We start from the raw sequence: 24,108 nt of genomic DNA, 5'->3' as shown, positions 1-24,108 counted from the left end.
TCTTAGCACATATTTAGTACTTTTATTTTCCACTTGTTTATGACACAGGGATTTCTGTTTCCACATTCAGAATTCTCTTGGTTAGGAATTCTTAACCTGGGCCTTCAGGAGTCTGAACCATTCAAGTTGGGAGCAAAATTTGCAAAGATAATGCACTTTTTAAAAACTTGGACACTTGTTTCAAACACTTTTATAGCTTACTCAAAGAGGGGGGTTAACAGAAAAGAGGTAAAGAACCATGGCTCTAGGAGAATCTTATTTATAGAAGCCTCTGTTCATTTGTTCTAGAAGAAGCTGTGTGGCTTTTCAAACATAAGCCATGGAAAATCGCCACCTCACTTACCCTTTCAGAGATCTGTTAAATTCTTCATACAGGTACACTAAGACATAGGTTCTGAACAATGTTGACTGAATAGTCCCCGATAATTTTATTAACTCTATTTATGCTTTTTCTACACTTACTGTCCAGCAAACCTTACTGAAGGTCCTTCAGTAGCTGCAGAAGTAGTGGCCTTTCAGGAGTTGACACTTTATAGAAAACAGTAACAACGGTATTTAAAACAGAAGAGAATTGCCGCAAGAAAGCTACTGATCGAGCACTGTGGGAATGCAGTGATGGGACAGATGTTTTTCCTGGCTGATGGTATCAGGATGGACCGGCTAAAATGAAAATATTAAAAAATGGACTTTGAAGAGTCCTGAGAGGAAACGCTGTCCTGATGCACCTATTAGTCTTGACTTGCAAACTTCCAGCCCTGGGCTCTCCGGGCCCCATTCCTCTCACGTTCTGTGGAAATAGCTCTGAGAACAGGTGGTCTCAGAGATCAACAAATCTCTTGCAGAAGTCCTTGGGGAACATTCAGAGACTTCATTGCTTGCCAACTGTCTTATAGGTAAGATGATTTTAAACAGAGCATAAAAATAACTTTGCTGTTTCACCCAACAACTTCATTTTATAACTTGTGATATCATTCTTCTAATGCTTTAAAAACCATAAACATCAAATACTCAGATTCATTAAATTGGCTTGTATCTTAAAGGAAAAAAAAGCCTTTTATAAAAAGTACTTTTCATAACACTGTTTAGCATCATTGCCCTCTATGATTAATCTATTTTCTAGAACCAGGATAATTGCCTTTGCATTAATATTGTCAATCACTAAAAATGGGGATTAATAGCCATGTTTCTCCATAATGATGCCTTTGTACGTGCTAACCCTAGTCAATTGTGCCCTTCTTTCTCCCACTGGAAAAAAAATCAATTAGTTTTTTTTCTCTGAGTCTCCAGTCCAATTATGGCATATCTCTTTTCAAGTAAATTATAGCCTGTTATTTTCTTATAATATTTATCCTTATCCTTTAGTATGAAAAATACAGGTAGACTAGGACTTGCTCTCTTATCTAAATTTAGTGTTTTCCCTAAGATTAATTCATTTGCTGGTTATTATATTAACTCTAAGTCTGGTGATTTAGAGATAATACGTCATGAAAAGTAATTGGCACAAAGTTAACACTGCTTCTAAAAGAACACTCCACCCAACACTTTAATTATTTATCATCTAATTTTCTAGTAGCCCAGTGTTTGATTGATTTATTCGATGGTACCAAAGGTATGGATTTTGCAACAAAGCCCAAAAACCCTGATCAAAAGCTGTATTAAGTATTAGCAAATTCATTTACTTCATCAATAAATCTGTTAATTTTCTACTATCACTTGAATCAAATTACTTATCATCAAGATAGAGTGTAACTGTGTCCTATTGACTGCTTGTTCCTGCTGTGTCATCTCTGCCCCCTCCTCATTCTCTCAGCCCATAAGCATGCAGGGTTGGTCCCTGGCTGTTCGGAGTGCCTGCAGTGGTTTCTCAATACAGTGTCATAAGCCAGCACATAGCTCTGATCTCTCTCCTGAGTTCCAGCTCTCTAACTCCCATTGAAGGCAACGTCCTTCTTTTCGGGCATCCAACAATGTCCTCACACTTAAACTTCACTGTCCTTCTTCATCGTGGCTCCCCTATTTCCATACATGATTCTCACTACCCTTGATCTGGCTAACATCTTAGAAGAGAGGGAGGAGTAAAGGGCAAGGGGATGAAAAGATGGGAGTAAATGAATGAGAATAAATGAGTGAGCGAGAATGATGCCCAAACACCTCAGCTTGGTTCCCAGGTCTGCCTGATTTTGTACCTAACTTTTTAACCTCTTGGATAATTCCACGATCTACACAACTTAGTTTGCTCACTGTTTACAAAGCATATTACATTCTCCCCATGATATGATTTGCTTCTGTCCTTCCTGCCTGGGGTGCTCTTACCTGCCTTCACCGTCCAAATCAAGCTCCAAATCTTCTGAGAAGAATACTTGCCTACCTGTTAATTAACAAAGCACGTACTATCTGATGACATACCTTTCATAGCTGTCTTATTATTATTCAGCTTCTCAGATATTTATGGCCTCTAACTCAGACTGCAACATGGCCCTTGCTAACTCATCCTACCACCTTAACAAGGGAACTAAAACCGATCCACCTCTTATGGTGGGATTCACATAACTAGTTACAGTTTTAATGCAAATACAAAGAATAATTCCACCTGTATTTGAAAGGTTCTTGGACCCCAACATCCTCCAGACTGACCCATCTTCGATGAGGCAACCTCCCTCAAAAACAAAAACAAAAAAACCCTTCTTCCCACTACTTGATCACTGACAGAGCCAACAACTACCAAGTAACTAAAACTCTTTTGTAATTTCATACAACAAAAAGAACAGAAGGAAATGAAGTCATCCCCATATTCTCAGGAGCAACACTTTGCCTCTATGATGTTATGTATGAATCAGGTAGCACTCTGTTGCTGGAGGCAAAGCTTTTAAAGAACTCCCTTATACCTACTTTCTAAATTATGTATAAGAAACCTGACTCAGAAATACAGCTCTGCCATGAAGTCTTGTAAAACAGTTCTAAGAGTCTTAAAAATGCATTTCCCAAACCACACTTGCCTTTGCATACTACTTAAAAGTAGGGAAAAGATGAATGAGTTAATTAGATATAAAATTACCCTATGTGAACTAAACTAAATGACATTAAATAACGGATCAAAATGTTCCAAAGTAAGATCATAACAAATTTAACCTCAAACATAAAAACCATGGGACTTTGATAGCCTGGAGAATATGCAGGCATATTCTCTAAAATGGTAGGTATAACTTAGCAAATTTTACACATTATGTAATTTTCTTTCGTTTTCCACTTAGTAGTGACATTTTATCTTCTAGACAGAAGTAATGAGCTAACATTTCCAAGCAATTATTTACTAACTATACTTCCTTCAATAAAGTAGCATTTACATTAATGAAATAATGATGAAATTGAGAGATTTCAGCACTAAATAAAATAAAACAGACACTATCAGTGATATTAGAGAACTTTTGTCAGAGCAGATTAGAACTTCAGCCTCCTCAGGACTAATAAGAGCTAAATTTATACAGCACCGTATGTCAGGAACTGTTCCAAGTTTTTTTGTAAACATTATTGCATTTAAACCTCAGAGTAACCATATGGAATAGTTGTTCTCATCATCCCAGTCTAGTGATGAAAAATCTGGTGCACAGATTGGTTTAAGCAATTTTCCAGGGCCAGGTCTGAATGCTGTAGTTTGACCCCAAGGTTCAACTTAACCCCCTTGCATTCTGCTTTCAGTCTTTCAGTCGCTCACTACCTCTCAGTGCCCACAACAGGAAATAAATTAAATATTACTATACAATTTATGGTACAAAGATTAAATATTTATCCTATGCTCATGTTGTTATGATGCGATTTTTTAAAAAGGCATGCATAAATCTCTATAATACAAAGTGGAATATCACAAGCTTCCGGGTATGATAAGGAATTGTAAATTCCTCGTGAATTCTTCCCCCTCCCCAGCAATATTTAAGAAAAATGAATGAAGGAAGGAGCAGGGAAGGCTCTGTGGAGGTGGAATTTCTCTTGAGTCTTCCAGCATGGTGAAGGGAATGCCAAGTCAACAGAATAAAGTAAGACAAAATTAAAAATCCAAGAAAATACAGGTGTGGATGAGGACCAGGGAGCAATTCAGCTTACCTGGAACATGGGGTGTGTCAAGACTCGTGGCATGGGGATGAACATGGGAAAGAAAAGCAAAGCAGGTGGGGGTCCGACTGTAAATGTCACCGGTGTCAAAAGCTTAGCCAAGGGGTATGAACTTGTTGACAAAGAAGCCATTTTTTTTCTTTCCTATTTAAAGTTGGGTCATGATGAGAACATGATGGTGCTTCAATAATATTTCTCTGACAACAAAACATGTAGGATTGGAAGGGGGATGAGGGTGGCAGGTTATTGTCATGCTCCATATAAGAGGTACTGAAGTCTCCAGCTACAGTGATGGTTGCGGAAGTAAGACAGGAGCCGATAACGCAACAGAATGGAGAAAGCGGTGGTACCAGGTAATCGTTCAGACAGGGAAGGCAAAAGGCATGGCTCATAGTTATAAATCAGAAAGCTGAACATAAATAAACAGAACCACGTTTGGGATGAGGAAACGTGGCATGTTTGAACCTACTGAGTTTGAGATGTTTCAGATTCAGCAGTTTGCCATGGGCTACACGTGAAGCGTGGAAAGAAACGCTGACCTGGATAAAAGCCAGTGGCGCTCAAAATAATCACAGTGAATTTGTGTTTTCATCCTTGCATTATTCTTCAGTGCAACAGTCCTAATAGCATCTGATGAACAAAACAGAGTAGCAAACCTATCCATACTTTTCAAATGCTGTTCCTCATGGCACCATCCCACGTACACAGTGAGTTCACGTGCATCTGATGAGGACTCAGAAAACAAGACGGAAGCCCTATTCAACTGGAGACCTTCACATCAGAACGATGAAGACACTCTGCAAGCAGGAAATGACATCATTTAAAAAATATTTAACAAGGAAGACCTTGCTACCAGTTTGCCACAAACAGCTAGAATCAACCACTGCCACCAATTACACAAGTAAAATCCTACTACGATAATGATCAGTTGGCCCTGCTCTATCTAAAGAGATTAGGGAAAATGGGAGTATTTAATTTTTTCTAGTCTTAAGCAAAGAGCATTCAGGATATTATGACCCCAATAATCAGCTAAAAGTATTAAATATCACAGGGTTACTCTTGTAAGCAAATATCCATCCCTTTTCCTCAGCTTTTTCAAATTGCTTTAAAAGTGTGCTTTGTAAAAGTAAGTGGTTCTGACCACCTACCAGAAGAAATAGGAATTAGGTTTTGTGGACCATACATTTCTAAAAGTCTGAAAGCAATAAACAATTAAGAACCAAGTCTGTCACAGGCAGAGAAAACAAACTGTGGTTACCAAAGGGGAAAGGTGGTGGGGAGGGATAAATTAGGAGTTTGGGATTAACAGATACACACTACTATATATAAAACAGATAAACAACCAGGACCTACTGTATAGCCCAGGGAACTACATTCAATTTCTTATAATAATGTCTAATGGAAAAGAATCTGAAATATATGTGCATATATATATATGTATGCCTAGATATAACTGAATCACTTTGCTTATATCTGAAATTAACATTGTAAATCAACTACACTTCCATAAAAAATAAAACAGTTTTCTGAAAAAAAAAAAAAAAAAAAAAAAGAACCAAGTCTGATGCTGTGAGCCTGACACATAATAAGTGCTCAATAATTTTTTTTAAATAAAATGATTCAGTATACTAAACAGAAGGAATTTCTTGACTTTATAATAGTCTTCATTACTAGCTGATGCTCTGAAGTTTTCCTATTAACTCTATTTTTTTACCTTCTTGGTTCTTAACCCACATCAATCAGTTTTGCTCCCAACTGCTCCATAAAGTCTTCCCTTGTCAACAGTGTCTCCAACTTGACTAATTCAAGGGTCACTTCATGTCCTGTGGCACAGGTAAACATTCTCCTCCTTGAAATGTCTCCCCTTGGCTTTCCTGACACCACACTGGCTCTTTCCCCTTCATGTAGCCTCTAAATCCTAGTGTCCACAGGACCCTGTCCTGGGCCCTTTCTCTTCTTGAGCTCCAGACTCTCCCAAAATGATTTCATAATGTCTCATGGCTTAAAACACCAACTTCCTCAAAATGAGTTGTAAATCTGTTATCTCCAACCCTGACATCTCACTGGAATTTCAGACTTGTATCTTCAACCAGCACTTGCCATCTCCACGTGGACACCTAACATTTCAGGTTCACTATGTACAAAACAGAACTCTCGATTTCACCAGAACACATCTCCCCAACCCCCGCCCCAAAATGTTGCCCCACGAGAAGAGGGACCACCCTAAACGGAGAGCCTGGAGCAGTGGCTGGCCAGAGGAGGTACCGAGCTGCAAGAACACCCTCATCAGAGACGTCCCATTAGACCACGGTTCATGTAAGTGGTGCCTCGGATCAACACCGGCAATTTAAATGGAAAGAGCACCATCAAAAGCATACTATTTTTTCTATAAAATATGAGGGAGAGGAACAGACGGATGTTACTCATAGTTCTAGCAAATTCTACGTCTTAAACTACAGCATCAAGCTGGTCCCATTTTCTCCTTGAATTCCGGGGCATTCATCCTGTCCTTTTCCAGGCAAGCAGGTGGCCCAGTGTTCTGACTCAGGTCAAAGTTCCCGAGCGTGGAAGCAGATTGGAATTCAAAAGCACAACACGGGGCACAGATCCAAGAGGAAGCGAAAGGAGACTTCTCGGTGAAATCTAGCAGTCTAGGAACCTCATAGGCAACAGAGAGAGAGAGAAATAGGACCGCTGCAGAGCAAGGCGCAGAGACAGGTGACAACTTGAAAGATTACCACGTAGGTCTTGCTTCACTTTTGTTTTCAACAATGCTGGGCCAGGCCCACAGGAAGGGTAAGGCAGGGCATGGGCCACACACAATCCATTCTTTAGACCACACGGAGGGCTCGATTTTACCCAGCTTGTTTTCGTCATTCCTTTGCTCACAGACCAACAGTGTTCCCTACCATGTGACAAATTCCAAGCTCTTGCAACTAGCCCTTAACATTCAAGTCCTTTCCTAACTCTCTAGCCTCATCTACTACTACTCCAGCAAAGCACACGCCATACCATCCCACCCCTAGACTCTCAGCCATTTCATTTTCCTCGTGCCTTTGTAAACGTTTTCTTTCTGTCTGCGAAGTTTCTATGCATCTTCCAAAATTCAGGGTTTCCACACTCCCAAACCATTTCTTTTTCCTCGACATGCAGCTGGATGATTTCCCAGCCTCACGTGCAGTGAGACAGGACCACGGCATTAAGCCCGCAGATGAACTGTCAGGCCAGGCGTCCTCAAACCTCTGCATCAGCATCACGTGGGAAGCTTTTAAAAAACAGACACTGGGCCCCACATACACAGACTGATGCACTTAGTCTGAGTTGGGACCTAGGTATCCAACTGGTTTCTAAAGCTTCTCAGGTCACTCTAAGGTGCGGCCAGGGTGGAGCACTAACAAAATCCATGCAAACTATCTGGGGTATCAAATTCAGATACTGTCATCCACCTACTCACACTGTGCTGTATACATACCCCCAGGGACACACGGATCAACTGCACCATTCATTACATTTTGTTTACATACCTCTCGCCTGACCACATGCAAACACCTTGAGGGAAAGAATAAAATCTTGTCATTTTTGTATTTTCATTGCTTAGCCCAGTAATGACATTTTTGGAAGGTATGTAATAAGCATTTTTGAATGGATAAAAATACATATTTATCACATTATTTCATCTTAATAGAATAATTTCATCAAAAATCATGAAGAATTAAGATAGTTTCTTATTACACTTGGAACAGTAGAGTCATATAATCTTTTATTCATTGATAGCTGAGAACAGGTCACGAAGTGAATTGGCAAAAGTTTTTTCCCTTCTATTATTATTACAAAAATGCATGATCTCTGTAGATTTATGTTCTCTTATCATTAAAAAAAAAAATGGAGAAGTTGGGTAAACCCTAATTTCTATAGGCTAGTTCTAGGTAAAGAAGAAGTCTCAAAATAAATGCAAGGAATGTCTGTCTGTAGCCTATATTTGTATCTAGAGAGATTTGGGAGAAAGCAAAAATTAAACATTTTAGGAGACATCTTATTTTAAAATATTTTTATGTAGTTCCCCTAAACATAGGTCAAAGGTAAAAAAAGTCCCACATAGCCAAATAAAGCAACACTGATAAAAGCTATAATTTGAATTACTATATTAAAATTATATTCACACATCATAAAAATTTAATTTTTACAGGGAAAATTGATTCAATATTACCAGTCAGATTCAAATTAATTTAACTGAAATCAGATTCCTCTAACTTATAGCATAATACACTTATTTTAAAAAGAGGTGAACGTGTATATAAATTTTATGGCTATTCCACTTATTAATTCCAGAATTTCAAAAGTCAGGTATTATAAAATCTAATCAGTCTTAAGGGCTTCAGTTTCTCCTTGCTGTATCCTAAAAATAACAACTGCCATCTAATGACAATCAGTTGAATAGTCTCCTTAAGCATTCTGAGATTTAAAATTACACACACAGGAAAGACATATCTTGTGAACAGTCATTTCCACGGCTTTATTTTCTTATTTTGAAAGTAAGTTTTGTTATCAAATGTAACTGTGTCTGTAGAATGTGCTTTTATATTTCTGCCAAAGTAGACGAATTATGTTAAAATGTATCATCAATCACAAGCTACTAGCTGAGAAAAAAAGATGACAGCAGTGAAAGCAGACACCACTTTCTTCTGAGGATTCACATTTCTCCCCCTCTTTCCCTTTTACACATCTTGGATGCGGTCTTCAGAACAGAATGCCTCATGGTTCCTGCACTTCCAGGGGAAGAAGACCCTTGGAGTGAGGGGGCAGGAAACACAGACACTTGTGTTTGCTGATTTCTTTAAGATTCCTAGGCAAACACTATACTGTTTAACCTTATCATAAATACTCCTGCTTACTCCTTATGAACACCCAAACGGTTCTGTGTTACTACTTAACACAGTTCCTACAGTCTTCAGAATAGGAGGAATTTGGTGCGGGGAGGAGGCCATTATTTACAGAGGAAGATTTCTGTTAACTTTGCTTGACTCTTGGGTAAACATGGGTGAGATTTTCTTCAGTTAATGGAATGAGATCATGAAAGATTAATGGAGATTGCTTTTGGCAGAAAAGATCAGGATTGAGATGGCTGTAAAATTCAGTTAATTAATCCTCTTAAAATACAAACATAGAGGTAAAAGGAGGAGAATGATAGGAGTATATATGGTACTCTATCTTCCACTGCTCAGACTCTGGTCACTGAGGACTGTGTGTCTGTACAGTCTACAGCAGCCTTACCCACATGTGCTAATGTCATCTCACACCACAGCCCCGACCCCTCCTTGTACCAGCAGCTCCCCCCAAATGCCACGCTGCTTCACTCTTCCAAACTCGGCACATGTTCATCCCTCTGCCCAGAATAGCATCTTCTGGTTCTGATGAACCTCTTCACAACACGCCTGAAGACTGTACAGTCCTCCCAGTACTGCATCTCCTCAACCTCAAGAAGGCGGAGCCAGGGCCTTACCACGCCACCACTGCAGCACTGACAACACTGCTTTTTTTTTTTTTAATTAAAACCAGCAAATAACTAGGTCTCATGTCTCTGTTCCTATCTATAATGCTTACATAATTATGGAGAAAGTGTTAGTGAATTGATTTGAACACACTTAAAATTATCCTTTGTCATATTTTAAAATAATCTTTAAAAAATAATTCATTTCTACAATAGCCAAGAGATGGAAGCAACCTAAATGTCCATTGACAGATGAATGGATAAAGAAAATGTGATATATATACACAATGGAATACTACTTAGCCATAAAAAGGAATGAAATAATGCCATTTCCAGCAAAATGGATGGACCTAGAGATTATCATACTAAGCTAAGTAAGTCAGTCAGAGAAAGACAAATATCATATGATATTGCTTATATGTGGAATCTAAAAACTGACACAAATGAACTTATTTACAAAACAGAAACAGACTCACAGACATAGAAAATAAACTTATGGTTATGGGGGGGGAGTGGGAATGAAGGGATAAACTGGGAGTCTGGGGTTCATAGATGCAACCTACTATGTACAAGAAGGTCCTATGGTATAGAACAGGGAACTATATTCAATGGCTTGTAGTAATCTGCAATGAAAAATAATATGTGTGTATATATATATATATAAATATATATAACTGAATTACTATGTTGTACACCAGAAACTAATATGACATTGTAAATCAACTATACTTTAATAAAAAATGGGAAAAATATTTAATTTCTGTTCAAGGAAAGAAGGCTGGTTTATTATTGGTACCACTGAAGTAATGGTATTTTCATTAAAAAATACTGTGAAATAAAAATTATTCTTATTAAGTCTATGAAACACATAGCTTTAATATCAACTACCTTCATTTCTCTAAAAGTATAATTGTATGTACTTGAAATTCACTGCATTTCCTTAAAGCTTTTCTGAAATTAAACTTTCTGTTGACAGACTGGGCTTCTCCCACCCCTGTTACTTTACTGTATCCTCTAGTATCAGAATATTAGAATTTTCTGAATATTATTCAAGTAAATGGTGGTTAACAATTTCAGGTTCTGGTATCGTTATGTTGCTCATTTTATGTTGGACACTTTGCATTTTTTTCCATCTTTTTTCTTAATATTTTGTTCTATGAATGTGCACCAATGCAGACACATTATTCTCAAGCTAAAGAATCCAAAATCCAGACAGGTGGTTTTAATAACACAACAACTGGTCTGGCATACATAGTTGGTCTTACGCTCTGTCTTTCTGAAAACACGTAAATAATTTCTGTCAATTTTCCCAGATTTCATAACGTAATTGTGATATTTGCTGTCTTCTAAATTAGTGCTTTGAGAGTTTCCTTTATGCCGTAATTTTGAAATTAGTAAGTTCCTGGCTCTGACTGGAAGTAATATAAACATCTATGCTTCTTCAGAAGCCAGCCTCCCATCTTTCCATCCCGGATGCCAACCCTACAGCTCTGAGACCAGGGGTACAAAACCACGTGAGGCTCCTGTGGGCTTCAGATGGCAGCCCTGCCACTGCTCCCTCCTCATTCATGTCCTTTTCTTCCCAGGTCCCCAGGGGCCGGCTGTCTGGCCGGTGCCGTCCTGCACGTCTCAGCAGAACAGCTTTCTATCCTGAGCTTTTGACCCTGAAACAACAACACATTTTTGAGATTTCCTAGGAGAACACTGTTGGCAAAAACAAGGGACCAGACAAGGGAAAACAAATACAGAAGCAAGAATATCAGAGTTAGCGAGAGTCTCAGAGCCTTTCCTCTTCACAGAAATACAGCTGGAGCCAGGTGCCAGCAGCTCTGGCTCTCCACTCCCCAAGCCCTGTTCTACTATATTCCTCTTCTCTGACCATCTCTCTCCTATAAAAGGCAGGAGATTTTCTGTGATTTCTGTCACTTTTCTTTGTTAAAGTCTGTTAGAAGACAACAATACAGGCCCTGGAGGGAAAAAAAAAGAACCTCAGCTGATTTTCTTAACAATCCATTTTCATAATTTCTGTAAAATGGTTGTTACTCAAAAAAAAAAAAAAAAAAAAAAAAAAAAAGCTCTTGCCTTATTTGAGTATTTTTGTCATTTCTTTTTTGTTTTTAAGTTAATCCAAAAATCCTCAAGCTCTTCTTTCAAATCTCAGAACTGAAGAGAATTCCAGTTTCAGCTCAGGTATGTAAAGAGCTTGGAAGTCATCATTCCTGTCCTTACAATAAAGAGTTGGACAAGGTGAAAATCAATGACTTTTCTCGACTCGTCAGGGATCTGAGGTTTCAGGGCAAATCACTAACCCAAAATCTGGTGACACAGGCAAAACAAAAAGATGCTGCATTTGAAGCAGAAGTCAAAGGAGGTCATTAATACAGGACACTTATTTGAGTTGTAATTTGGACACATTACTAGAAGCAGAGTGTAGTGAGTGAGAAACTCCTGGGGTCGCAATTATAAGGGGGCTTCTACCCTTTACTGGGCTTTCTTCCCGTCACCCTCTACATGCTCTCAGGCTGGGATCCAAGAAGGATCTCCGTGTGGACCTGGCAGGAAGAGGGGAGGAAAAGCAATGGTTAGATTAAAAAAAAAAAAGTACATTAAAAGAGGATATAAAATAGAATCATATAAAATGTTCGATTAAAATTAGGGCAGAAAAAGAAGGGGACACAAAGAACAAGTGCAAAATAGTGACAGCACTTACATAGACTGTAGAATTTGATCCAACTACGTAACTTTAAATAGAATGGTCTAAATGCACCCGTTAAAAGACGGAGATCGTCAACTGGATTAGAAAACCGAAAACCAAGAGTTAATATGTGTGGTCTACAAGAAATCCGCTTTAAACAAAGAATCAGATAGGTTAAAAGTAAACAGATGGGGAAAGATACCATGCTAACCCCAATCAAAAGAAAGAAAGCTGAAGCAGCTTTATTAAAGACGGTAGGCTTCAAAAGAAAAAAAAAAAAAAGAGATTATCAGGGACAAGGAAGGACTTCACATAATGATAAAGGAGTTAGTTCCACAAAAAGACACAATGATGCTAAATGCGTGTGAAACTAACAAAGCATCAACATACATGAGGCTAATATTGATAGAACTAAAAAGAAAAATAAATCCATTATTACAGATGGAGATTTGAGTTAGAACATGTTCCAAATTATAGAAGACAGAAACCAGGGGGACAAGACCCTTGCTGTAGAAATGATCTTAATAAATAAGTGAAAGATTATTTTTAAAACATTCTGAGTTAAGAAACAAACTAATAGGTACAAAGGAATTTATTTTATGACCCTGTAACATTCAGTATAAATTCCAATGCATTTGTAATAACTCATTTTAGAGGTTTATCTGCTCTATTTAGACTTCAGCATATAAATATTTAATTTTGTTCAGGTTGGTTTCCCTAACACCCAGCAAAGTTTTTGACTTGAATACTCAATAAACATCTACTGAATGTCTGAATCTGAATTTTACTACTAAATTGTGTTCATTAATATTTAACTAGATAAGTGAGATACTATTTCATTAAAAACACAAAGTGCCAATTGTGTTTCCTTTACAATGGAAGATTTTGGTTTTAGAGTCATTCCCCAATATTATCAAACCACCACCTGATTTAATAGCACAGGGAAAACAATGATAGTGAATGCATGGGCTGTTTACCGGGTTAAGGTTCCACCTTGCGTTACTATTAATTAACTCTGTTAATTTATTCATTGGAAATGATTCACAAGTTAGCAATGCAAAGTAAATGATTCACGTAGAATGCAGAAACTGAGAAGCAGATTTGCAAAAAGATTAAAAATAAATGTAAACATATGTACATTATAGAAGTAAGACTCTTAATGAACACTTGAATTTTAAAACACCAGAATTTGGTCAATTTAAATTGTACATTAGGGCATAGTTAAATAATTTATACCTCTAAAAAGGCAAATAAAATAGGAATATGGAAGGAATACATTTAGAATTTATGAATACATTTAGGAATACAAATCACAGGGTCTATGATATTTTATTCAATTGTTCATATGTGTGATAAGAATAACAACTGAAGAGAAAATGTATTATTTACTCTGTCACCTCTAAATTACATAGTTTAGCAATCATCTTCAATTCATTTCTATCTGTCTGGGTTAAAGAAAAAAATTTTGAAATTTCAGTCACTTCTATAAAACTCTGAAGATGAGCATCAGATATTTATGAAAAATTATTTTGCACTGAGGAATGCCTATTATAAATTGCCAATTGTAATCTTCTTCAGATAACAGATGATTTTCACTTTACTATTCAGGGCAAGTCCCACACATGCCCCAAAGGCACAAATCTGATGTCCTAAAATAGGGCACATGGGAACAGACACTTAGGGAATAAAATGTACAGATATTCTTCTCCCTCCGTCAAATAATTTTTTCAAAGCTTCTTCCAAATACCATTATTTGACTTATTAAAATTCAATGTCACTCAGTCTTTCAAACAACGTGATTAGAGAAAGCAGAGAACATCCTCCCAGGCTTGTAAACACTTGGGGTTCCTTCTGTGAGTCACACAGGGCAATGGGGCGTATCAGAGGCCACTCACCTGACAGGCATTGTAAAGAAGCTGGTGCTCTAGCTTTTTCACACCCAGAATCTGCTGAAACATTTCATAGAGTTGCTCCTTGCTCAGAATAAGTTCAGAAACAGCGCTCAGGGCCATTCTGTTGGGCTGTTTACACAAGTCTTCTTCCCCCCTGTAAATGGCGTCATACTTGGCTATCCACGAGCTCAGCACTGTCTCTTTGCTCAAGCCATCGATTTCTGGCAAACTCCGCACACGTTTTTCTATGTTTTTCTTAAACACTTCTCTGAAGTCATTGGCAGAACATCCTCCGCTCTGAACCATCCTGGCCACTCGATCACTCTTCAGAAAAACCTGAGAAAAACAGAAACAAAACACAAAAACCCACTGACAATTAGGCAGGGACACTAATACCATCTGATTTTAGCAATCTAAGAGTTAGGATAACAAATACTCTACCATGATCCGCATATATTATAACACAATGAGGACTAATGACACAATAGAGGCCCCGTATCACCTCCTAAAAGGCTGAAATGTTTAGGAGAGACAATAATGAGCATTGAGGAGCCTGCAAGCTGATCCAACCTTGACCTACACGCTCCCCACCGGAAGGGCACAGGCAACACCATAGCTGAAGCCTTTAAGAGTTGTCTGAGAAGGTAGCTCGAAGGAGATGTGAACCCAACTTCCCTGCCTGTACTTGGGAGTTCTGGTGAGTTCTTCAGTGAGGAGAAGGTCCCTTAGTGTTTGAGGATCTGAAGGCCAACAGTGTGGTAAGTCTAGTGTCCAAGTCGATACACATGGGGTGTAACTTAATCAAAACTACTCCACTGCTGGGGGGTACACCTGCCCCCACCCTTGACTTCACCAGTCCCCCAACTTCTCACACACTTCTCACAGCTGGGAAGAATCTATGACAGAAAAGCAAAGTCTCTAAGAAGCTTCTAGCTGTCCACTAATACCAGGTAAGAAACAAAACACAAACAATGACAACCATGGAGAGACACACTTGGGAAACAGGTAGGCAGAGTTGGGTAATAATAAGTAATAAGGTCACACTGTGCAACAGACATCAAACTTGGCCTTAAATCTCTCCTTTCTTCTAAGTCACAGACATATCAACAAACATCTGTCAGGATTCATTAAATATCTGTTCTGTCAATAACATTCTCAAGAATCCTCTGTGCATCATAGGAAGTTGCTTGGATTCCTGTTTGCTTCCTATAATGACCAAAAATTCTTCCAGAAGAGCCTATAGGACTATTTAACACAACCCCTGTAAGTTATATCTGTTACTAAGGCTTATGGACCAAAAATTCATGTCACCTTTGTCCCTAAGAACTGACTCATGATACTGAGGTACTCCCAAATTATGCTCCCACTCCCTGTTCTCTGTTACTCCCTGGGGGCAGACAGCATGCATGTTACAGGCAAAGTGGCCTCATTCGTCCCGCTGACTGGCATCTTAGCTTCCTGGTCCCAAATCTTTCCCCTACAACATATTTCTCCTTTTTTCAAACCAGTCACACAAAATACTATTTCTTATCTTTGCCAAATGGCCAGAGGATTCCGGGCTCTAAGAGCTTCTGGTTGACCAACGTTCTGCACTAGGGTTGTGAATTCTGCATTAGGCAAACATGTATCACACAGACACATGATGCTGCCTCTCTTGTGACCAGCTGTGGCTCAATACTCACTGTAGGAAAGACTCACACTTTCTGCTTCTAAGCCAAGACTAATTAATTCTTAAGTCACGGGTATAAGAATAGTGCCTTTAATTTATTTAGATCAAGGGAAACGAAATTAAGATATTTAATAGCATATTTTATCTAAAAACATCATTAACTACCTCAAAGCACATAGGGGTGTCTCCATCTCAGTTCTCATCTTCCTCTAACTGCACTATTCTCACTGGGCACTAGAATTCAAGATAAGTGTTACACAATCATAATGTTTTTCTAATTGCCGTGATCGCTATGGCTTGTTAAACGGGAACATATGGAGGCTCCGTAGTCAAAGGGGGCGGGCTGTGCTGGTTGCCAGTCGATTTGTTCCCAGTGCCACCTTCCCGTGGCCCAGCCTCCGGCAGCTAGCTTGGTTTTAGAGGGTAAGGGGCGGGGGGGCGTTGGAGGAATAAGGGCTCTTCCTCCTTGTTCTTACGCTTGGGGGCACGTGGCACCAGTCCTTGGGGCAGCTTCTCTGCAGACTGCCACCACTCCTGGCAGATTCCCAGCCATTCTGCAGTGCGGCACCACAGGAGGCAGGCTCCCATGAGTCCTAGGGGTGCGGCCATCCAGTAGGACACCCCACAACTTCTCCAAGGAGGTCTGGATCCCAGCCTCTGGGAAGCAGAGAGTGGGGACCCTTCCTGCACTTGTTCCTCCATTGGGTGCCGAGCTCGCTATTATCTGCTGCTCCTGTATTGTTTTCCTTGCCCGTTGTAGCCAATCCCTCATTGCTGACAGTAAATTTTCCCTGTTCATTTATCCTGTGGTTTGTCTCCAGATTGCACCCTGATGCAGAAATACTGAAATGCTGCATGGAATGTTATTTCTATGGGAAAACATTTGAAGTTGAAACCAACAATTTTTAAAAATTTGTTAGTCATCTACAGCTGAAACAGCAAGATGTTTTTAAGGCACAACATGAATACCTTAAGACTGGCTTCAGAAAAAAACTTTTAATTACTTGATATCTAATACTCTAAGTGGGAAGGCATTTCATTTTTTTCAACATCTTCTACTTAACAGTCAATGCTAGATTCTACCAGGTAACCAAACAGCATTTTTGAAGCCAGAGCACTGATGAATTTATGTTCTGGGGAGTCTTAATTTCCTCTATGAAACCACACTTAAAGCCATGCTGACTCAGTCCAATGACATATTATTTAATCAACATTCACTAAGTGGTAGCAACATGGTAGACATTTGGCTAAGTGTTGGGGGACACAGAGACAAATGAGCCAATGATCCTGCCCTCAAACAGCTCATGCCACCTGAAGGGGAGGGTACACAGCAAAACAGAAGCGGGCGAGAGCAATCACAGAGACCTGCGCAAAGGGAGGGAAAGAAGAGGAGGCCATCAGCTCTGTGGTCTGGGGGCGAGGATGGGGAAGGTGGGGGGGGGCACAGGACAGAGACAAGGGACCCGTGACCTGCATGACCTGTGGGTTGAGTGAAAGCGGAAAAGGGAGAAGAAAACACATTTCAGGAAAATAAAAGAGCAGAGGTAAAAAGCACAGGAGCATAAAATCACACGGCCTTTTGAGGGAAAGGTTAAGAATTTTTATACCTCAGGAATATTACTATAAGGGTGAAGGGAGCAAAAGTTTTGCCAGCCAGACCCACAGAGACCACAAGGCCAAGTGCAGTGTGCGCCAAGCAAGGAATCTGAGCTCCGCCTGAAGGTCGGGAGTCGATGATGGCTGTGTCACCAAGGTGCCCAAACACTCAGAAGCATGATTTAGACAAATAACCGGTGGCAGCTTCAAGGGTGGATGACAAGCGGCCAGAACAGAGACAGGGGTATCAGTCAGCAGAGAGAACAGCAGACCAGGCGAAAAACAGTCAGGGTCTGATCTAGGGCAAAGGTCATGGGCTACAGAGAGCGAGCTGGGAGACAGAATTAATATATTGTGGTGATTTATGGAGTTAACACATTGTGGTGATTTACTGAATGTGTATGGGTGGGAAAAAAAACTGTGATGATTCAGGGTTTTTACTGAGGTGCCTGGATTCCACTAACCAAAAATAATTAAAGAATACAGGTAGAACACGTGCATGTGTGTGTGTGTGTGTGTGTGTGGTGTCTGTAAATGGCGGTGGGTGTCGGGGGGCATTGGTCATGGGTTATTAGTTCAGTTTTGGTAGAGGCCAGTTTTGAAGGCCAACTATAGTGAGAACAGAGTGAAGAACAAAACCCGACGGAACACCTCCCCTTACAAGGTTGGCAGAGACTGGATACCGGGGAAGCCGGTCGTGCAAGGTCAGAGAAGAAGGAAAAACATGACATGTTAGCAGTCAACAGGGGAGATGTCATGAGAGAAGGAATCAGGCACCACAAAAGCAGTCAGCTCAAATAAGCAGAGATGTGACTGTCCTTCCCACCACCGGGTCAACTCCTCCCGCAGAGATTTGTGGAGCCGTGAAGAGTGGCAGTTGACCCCCCAGAAGAGAAGAGGGCAGGTCGTAATAAAGTTAAGGCAGAAGGTATACGCTATTCTTCCAGGAAGCTTGAATGAAAAGGAAAGAGAGAGGCAGGCAGAAAGCCGGACTGGGAAATGACAGGCAGGCAGGCAACGCAAGGGACAAGTCAGTAAAGAGGCAGCTTAAGGAAAGGACTGACAGAAAACAGTGATTCCAGGTCCCTGCTGGGATGAGTTGGTAGAAGACTGCCCTGCTCTCTCCCATCACTCGCCTGCGGGGGAAGCAAGCCACTGTGAGACCAGGAACCGAGGTCCTCAGTCCAACAGCCCTCAAGGAACTGAGGTCTGCGGTCCTCCCAGAATGACGGGAGGGGCTGGAAAGCAAATTCTTCAGGTTCAACTGCAACTTCAGGAGAGACCCTAGGCAAGCACATCCAGCTAAGCTTCTCCCAGATGCCTAATCCTGAGAAGGTGTGAGGTAACATGGATTTGTTGTTTTAAGCTGCTATGTTTTGGGATAACTTGTTACATAGCAATAGATGATACATTCAGATATCTGCACGGTTCACTCTCGTGCCTCACACGAGTGTCAGTACGTTCATTTCCCCAGAGGAAGCCCGTCCCCTCCCTCCATTCATCACCATACCTGTCTATCTCGCTCTATTTTTCTTTTTAGCACACAGCACCATAAGATATGCATTTATTGTAAGTCACCCTGGAATATAAGATAAGCGTCAACACAGCAGAGAGTTTGTTTTGTTTTCCAATGAACCCAGGGCCTAATCCAGAGCCTGCCCCAAAGTACGAGCTCAATAAAGATTTATTGGAAAAAGTGATGACTCTATAGACACTGAATTCTCAAGGCTGAAGAAGACAATTAGCTGGGCGCCTAGATCACAGGTTTCCTAAGACACAGAGGTCTGTGGGAGAGGTACCAGGAGATGGATAAACACTGAAAAGCTGGAAGTGTAAGAAGTGGTAATAGTTGATAGGAATGTGCTCTAGAAAGCAAAGGAGATTTTGGATGAGGGAGGAAGAGCAATGACCTGAAAGCAGGAATAAGAAATAGTTCTCCCGGCCTTCGATGGGGAGGATAAAGGAAAGGAAAGCCTGCCATCATAAGAAGGCTGTGCTTCCTCCCCGGGTCCTCTTTAGAAGTCCACCCCGTCCACCAGTGGTTGGGCCTGGGTACCGCCACTTTGCACACGCTCCCAAGCCCAACACCATCACAAAGTGTGATCCATTATTCACCTGCCAAACCCGCCAAATCTCACTCAAGCTACACACTTGGATCTCCAATAACCACCCAATGGCTCTCCTGACATGTCCCACTGACACTCTAAACTTAAATTTCAAATGGATTCACGACTTTTCCCTTTCTTTGCTGGGCCTCCTGCCTGCCTGCCCACTTCAGTGAGTATCAGATGCCTCTCTCCCTCCAGGAGAGACCTGGAAACCCTTTTCAGCTTCTCCATCACCTCCATGTCTATTTCCCAACATACAGCTTGTCACTAAATCCTGCTGATCCTACCCACTCAACCCCGAACCCCCCTCTTCCCGTCCCCACCAAAGTTCTCTGTGCCTCTCGCTGTGACTCACCTGGCGAAGGGTAACAGCCTCTGAACTGGTCTTCCTGCCTTAGACATCTTCCTGACTTTCATTTCTCCCCAACATATCCTCTCATTGGTATCAAAGTTAATCTTTTTTTTTTTTTAAGTGGTCATTTAAATTCTTCTCCAGCTTAAAAGTTCTTCATTGACTTCCCAGCAAAATCATCAGCAAGGCCTCTGAGGTTCTACAACCCCAAACTACCTACCTCCCTGGCTTCATTACAAACCTCTCTCTCACTCAATCTCCACACTCCACCTCCACTGGCCTTTCAAAAACTTCACACTGTCCACCTCACCGTCATCAAATGATCTGAGTAGCTCTTCTGATCCCCACTCAGCCGACCCTCAGTGATTCCTCCCCCAGTCACCATGAACCAGCCATATCCTGCGTTGTTTATACACAATCTTAGAACCTCTTCTTTTCCTTTAAGGTCACCTTGTAATCGTAATCGTTCATTGCAAATTCTATTACCACCTTATTTTTTAACTCACTAGACAGTAAGTTCCACAAAGCCAAAGACTTTTTCATTCCCTGCTGTATCTGTGGTACCCAGTAGAACAAGCCAAACACATAGCAAATACTTGGAAAATATTCACTGAAGGAGAGAATGAGGAGGGAATAACTAGTTTGAAGGTTAAACTAATAATTTAATTCCCCCATCCATTCACCTGCATAATTTAAATAATTAACCAGTAAAGTTTACTGATTTTCAGTTACACGTTTACAGAAGAAGAAGTGTAAGATGTGGACCTTGTCTGTATGAATGGAAGAAGGAAAGACATCTCAGGGCGAAGGGGGAAGAAGAAAGCACAATGAGTTATGTCACAGAGAACTAGTTTTGTGAGGAAATTAAGACGTATGTTGTCTGAAAAATATTGTCTAATTCTCCATCTGTCCTGTTCTTACAGAAATGAGAGTTTTTAATTTTCAGGTGTTATCAGTTATGAAATGGTAACAGTGATGGATTTAGTCTCCTTAGGTATCAACTACCTTAATACTGTATCCTTTCACAATAGTTATCAAGTTAAAGGCAGGTCAAGTGTGGCCACGTGCAGAGGCTGGTCCTAGGCACTTATCTCCAAGCCTAGGGTAGGGGGTCCAGGATCTTCAATGAGATTCTATCTGGCAAACGTACAGCAGGGCACCATGTTGACGCAGGAGCAGCCACAGGAGCTTAGTATATTAACTCGCTCACTGATGAGCAGATACGCTGTCTCACCAGAGCTCTTCAAATATCATCTCCTTTTGTCCTCATCATCACCCTGTGCCTTCTCCATTATCAGTCTCTTTCACAGATTAGGGGATTAGGCTAAGAATTTAAGTGACAAGCCCAAGATCACAAAGTTATCGGGAGAACAGAGACAATCTTGGCCTTTAGAATCCCAAAGCAACATTCCTTTACTCAATTTTTCTTTCCCACTCCTTTACCCCACTGCACCCCACTTCTACCGAGGGTTCACCCCCAGAGCCATATATTCTGTTGGGGGCTGGCCAACTCCCGTGGAATCACCAATCAGTGACCTTCCTGTGGAAATGCCACGGAGCACCCAACCGATTCAGTACGACAGGGGACCTGTTAGGAATCTGACATCAGAAAACTAACATATGACACGTGCTACATTTCTCCACATTTCAGTGGGCTGTAACTTGTACGTGGGTCCTTGGAGAACCAACAGTTGCCACCCTTTCCATTCACCTGCTCGGCTTACAGGCCAAAGAAACCACTGAATATCTTAGCAAAGTCATGGTGAACTAATGACAAAATTGAAATGTGGTGACTACAACAAGAAGCTGTATCTGCAAAGGGTAAGTCTGCTCAGCTGTCCAAATAAAACTTCAAATACACTTTTCCAAAGGAGTACTTATTGTGCACATATTGCTTTTGATCTGAAACATGCATTGCTTCTTCGATTCAGAAGGATTGTACGATGATGAAAAAAACATTATCTGCTTGCCAAATCATTGTGGCTGTCCGTGAGATGGTTCCTGGGAAGACTGCCAACGTGTGTTCAGCCAGGAAAAAGCTGAGAAGGTACAAGAGCCCCACTTACACGAGATGCTTTCTTCTCCTTAGTAATGCCAAATAAAATGTTGTCTGATAATTCTCTTAATCTATGCTGTCTGTAGAGAAACAGACAGTTTTTTAAACTGTTTTGCAGGTGTTAAAAATTCATGATCAAGTTTTTTGTAACAACGATGAATTTAGTCTTACTAGATACCCAATAATTCCTCATTTCCTGGTACTAACAGCAGTATTTCTTATCAGGTCATTTCTCATGCCCAGAGCCAGTCAGTGGATTCCCTGTGGGCACCATATTGCGCCAGTCTTTTCATCCAAGTCTCCCTCAACCTACCTTTCCCAGCCTTCTCTTCCACTGCTCCCGAGAACATATTTTCTGTGCCAATAAAGGGAAACACTTGTTTAACCTTTGACACTCTCCATAAGTTTCCTCCCCCATACCTCATCCGTTTATTCCATAAATATTTATCAAAACATACCACGTGCTGGGCAGTGTGCTCAGTGCCGGGAATTTACTAGTGAGCAAAATGACATGGGGTTGCTGCCCTCACAGAAATTATGGTAGAAGAAACAAATAACTACACAAACTAAAATGACTGCGGCTTGATCAATACCGCTGAGCATCTCTGGCACCATGAGTTTGTACCAAGGTTTTGAATCTATTTGAGGAAGGCACAAAGGTTTCCCTGAGGAGATGAGGTATGGAGACCCAGAGGAATTAGTTGGGATATGAGGGGGAACTGAGGGACAGTGGAGCGGGAGGGACACAGATGGTCTCAGAGGGCTTCAGTGAAGGGAATGAGGCTCTAGACGTATGAGAAGAGACTGGCGAGAAGGGGCAGGCTTTGTAAGCCCTGGAAAGGTGTCTGGTCTTTACCCCAAAAGCATGGAATGCCATCCAACATTTAAGTCAGGGAGTCACATGATAAAGCTGTATTTTGGAAACAGCTAAAATGTATTCCAGAGGCTTTATACACACACACACACACACACACACACACACACATATATAAATCCTCACAAACACATAAAGTAGGTGTTAGCATCTATTTTAAAGGTAAAAAGCATAGAGAGGTAAAGACACTTGCCCAAGGTCACACAGCCAGACTGTAGCAGAGTGAAAATTTATGCCCTGACAATGCAATCAAATGTGATGATTGATCAATTTACGGCCCATTAAACCGAGCTGGAGAGAGCTGGGAGTGGGGAGGCTGAAGAGAACGAGGAAGTAGAATGCACTCCTGTTATTCTCTCCTTTGTGACGCTTCCCACAGCATATGCCAGGTCTTCATTCTGTGCCTTCTGAGCACCTCCAGCCTCTCTGAAGGTATGAAACACACCTGTCCTCACGTCGGAGCAAATTCTGTACAGTGTCTCTACCTCTCCCCTGAGCAGACTATCAACTCCGTTAGAGTTGCACCTTTAAAGCCTTTGTAGGGTCCAGTATCATCCAATATTCAAGTTTTAAAGAAAATCATGAGGTCTTCGTAGTAGTAATGGATTTTGGAAAGTGATTAAATCCAAAAGGTGGTATTTGGACCAGTGTGGGATGAAGCTTTCACTGATTCAATGTAAAGACATGAACATGAAGATTACAACGTAATTTTAATAAAGCTAAGTTTATTCCATATTTTAATAGTACAAATTGTAGGCACAAGTTACTTCTTTGTAATACAATGTTAATAGTAAATTGTGGGTAAGGTTTTGTTGTTGTTGTAATGCTTAATGCTCTTTCTTGGCAAAAAATAAAAGGTTATGTTTGATCTTGATGCCTTTTTCACTGATCCATGAATTCCAAAGGTTTAGAAACCACTGATTTAACCAATCCCATTCCTTTATCAAATGTTAAATCATAACTTAAAATTGATAGCACTCTTTTTAAAAAAATATAAGTAACACATCTAGACCTTTATTCAGTAAGGTGTCCTCAAAAGACTCTTCCTTATAACATCTGAATCCCTTATATCAAATCTAAAGCCCCGAGAGCAAATCTAAACCCACTAAACTATCAAAGGCTTCTCACGTTGTCTGAGGTAGGAACTGAGAGGACGAACATAAATGTGATTTTAAAAGTATAAAACTATTTTTTTGGGGGAAAAATACTCATTCTATTCTCATCAATATTACAAAATGTTTACAAAACTTTTTTTCTTCTAACATCAGCTC

General features: G+C 40.5%; 1 protein-coding gene across 12 annotated transcripts in view; it reads right to left on the bottom strand.

Annotated features, from left to right (window-relative positions):
- Positions 1-24,108, bottom strand: part of CADPS2 (calcium dependent secretion activator 2) — a 449,544-nt gene that overhangs the window by 279,290 nt on the left and 146,146 nt on the right. For all 12 annotated transcript variants that reach the window (XM_014558520.2, XM_032483595.1, XM_032483594.1 and 9 more), the window contains exon 3: positions 14,186-14,518. In XM_014558520.2, the coding sequence (XP_014414006.2) occupies positions 14,186-14,518 (333 nt within the window). The remainder of the gene's footprint in view (positions 1-14,185; positions 14,519-24,108) is intronic.

The sequence above is a fragment of the Camelus ferus genome, chromosome 7 (assembly GCF_009834535.1).
Source record: "Camelus ferus isolate YT-003-E chromosome 7, BCGSAC_Cfer_1.0, whole genome shotgun sequence".
Classification (NCBI taxonomy): Eukaryota; Metazoa; Chordata; class Mammalia; order Artiodactyla; family Camelidae; genus Camelus; species Camelus ferus.
This window is presented reverse-complemented; position numbering and strand designations above follow the sequence as displayed.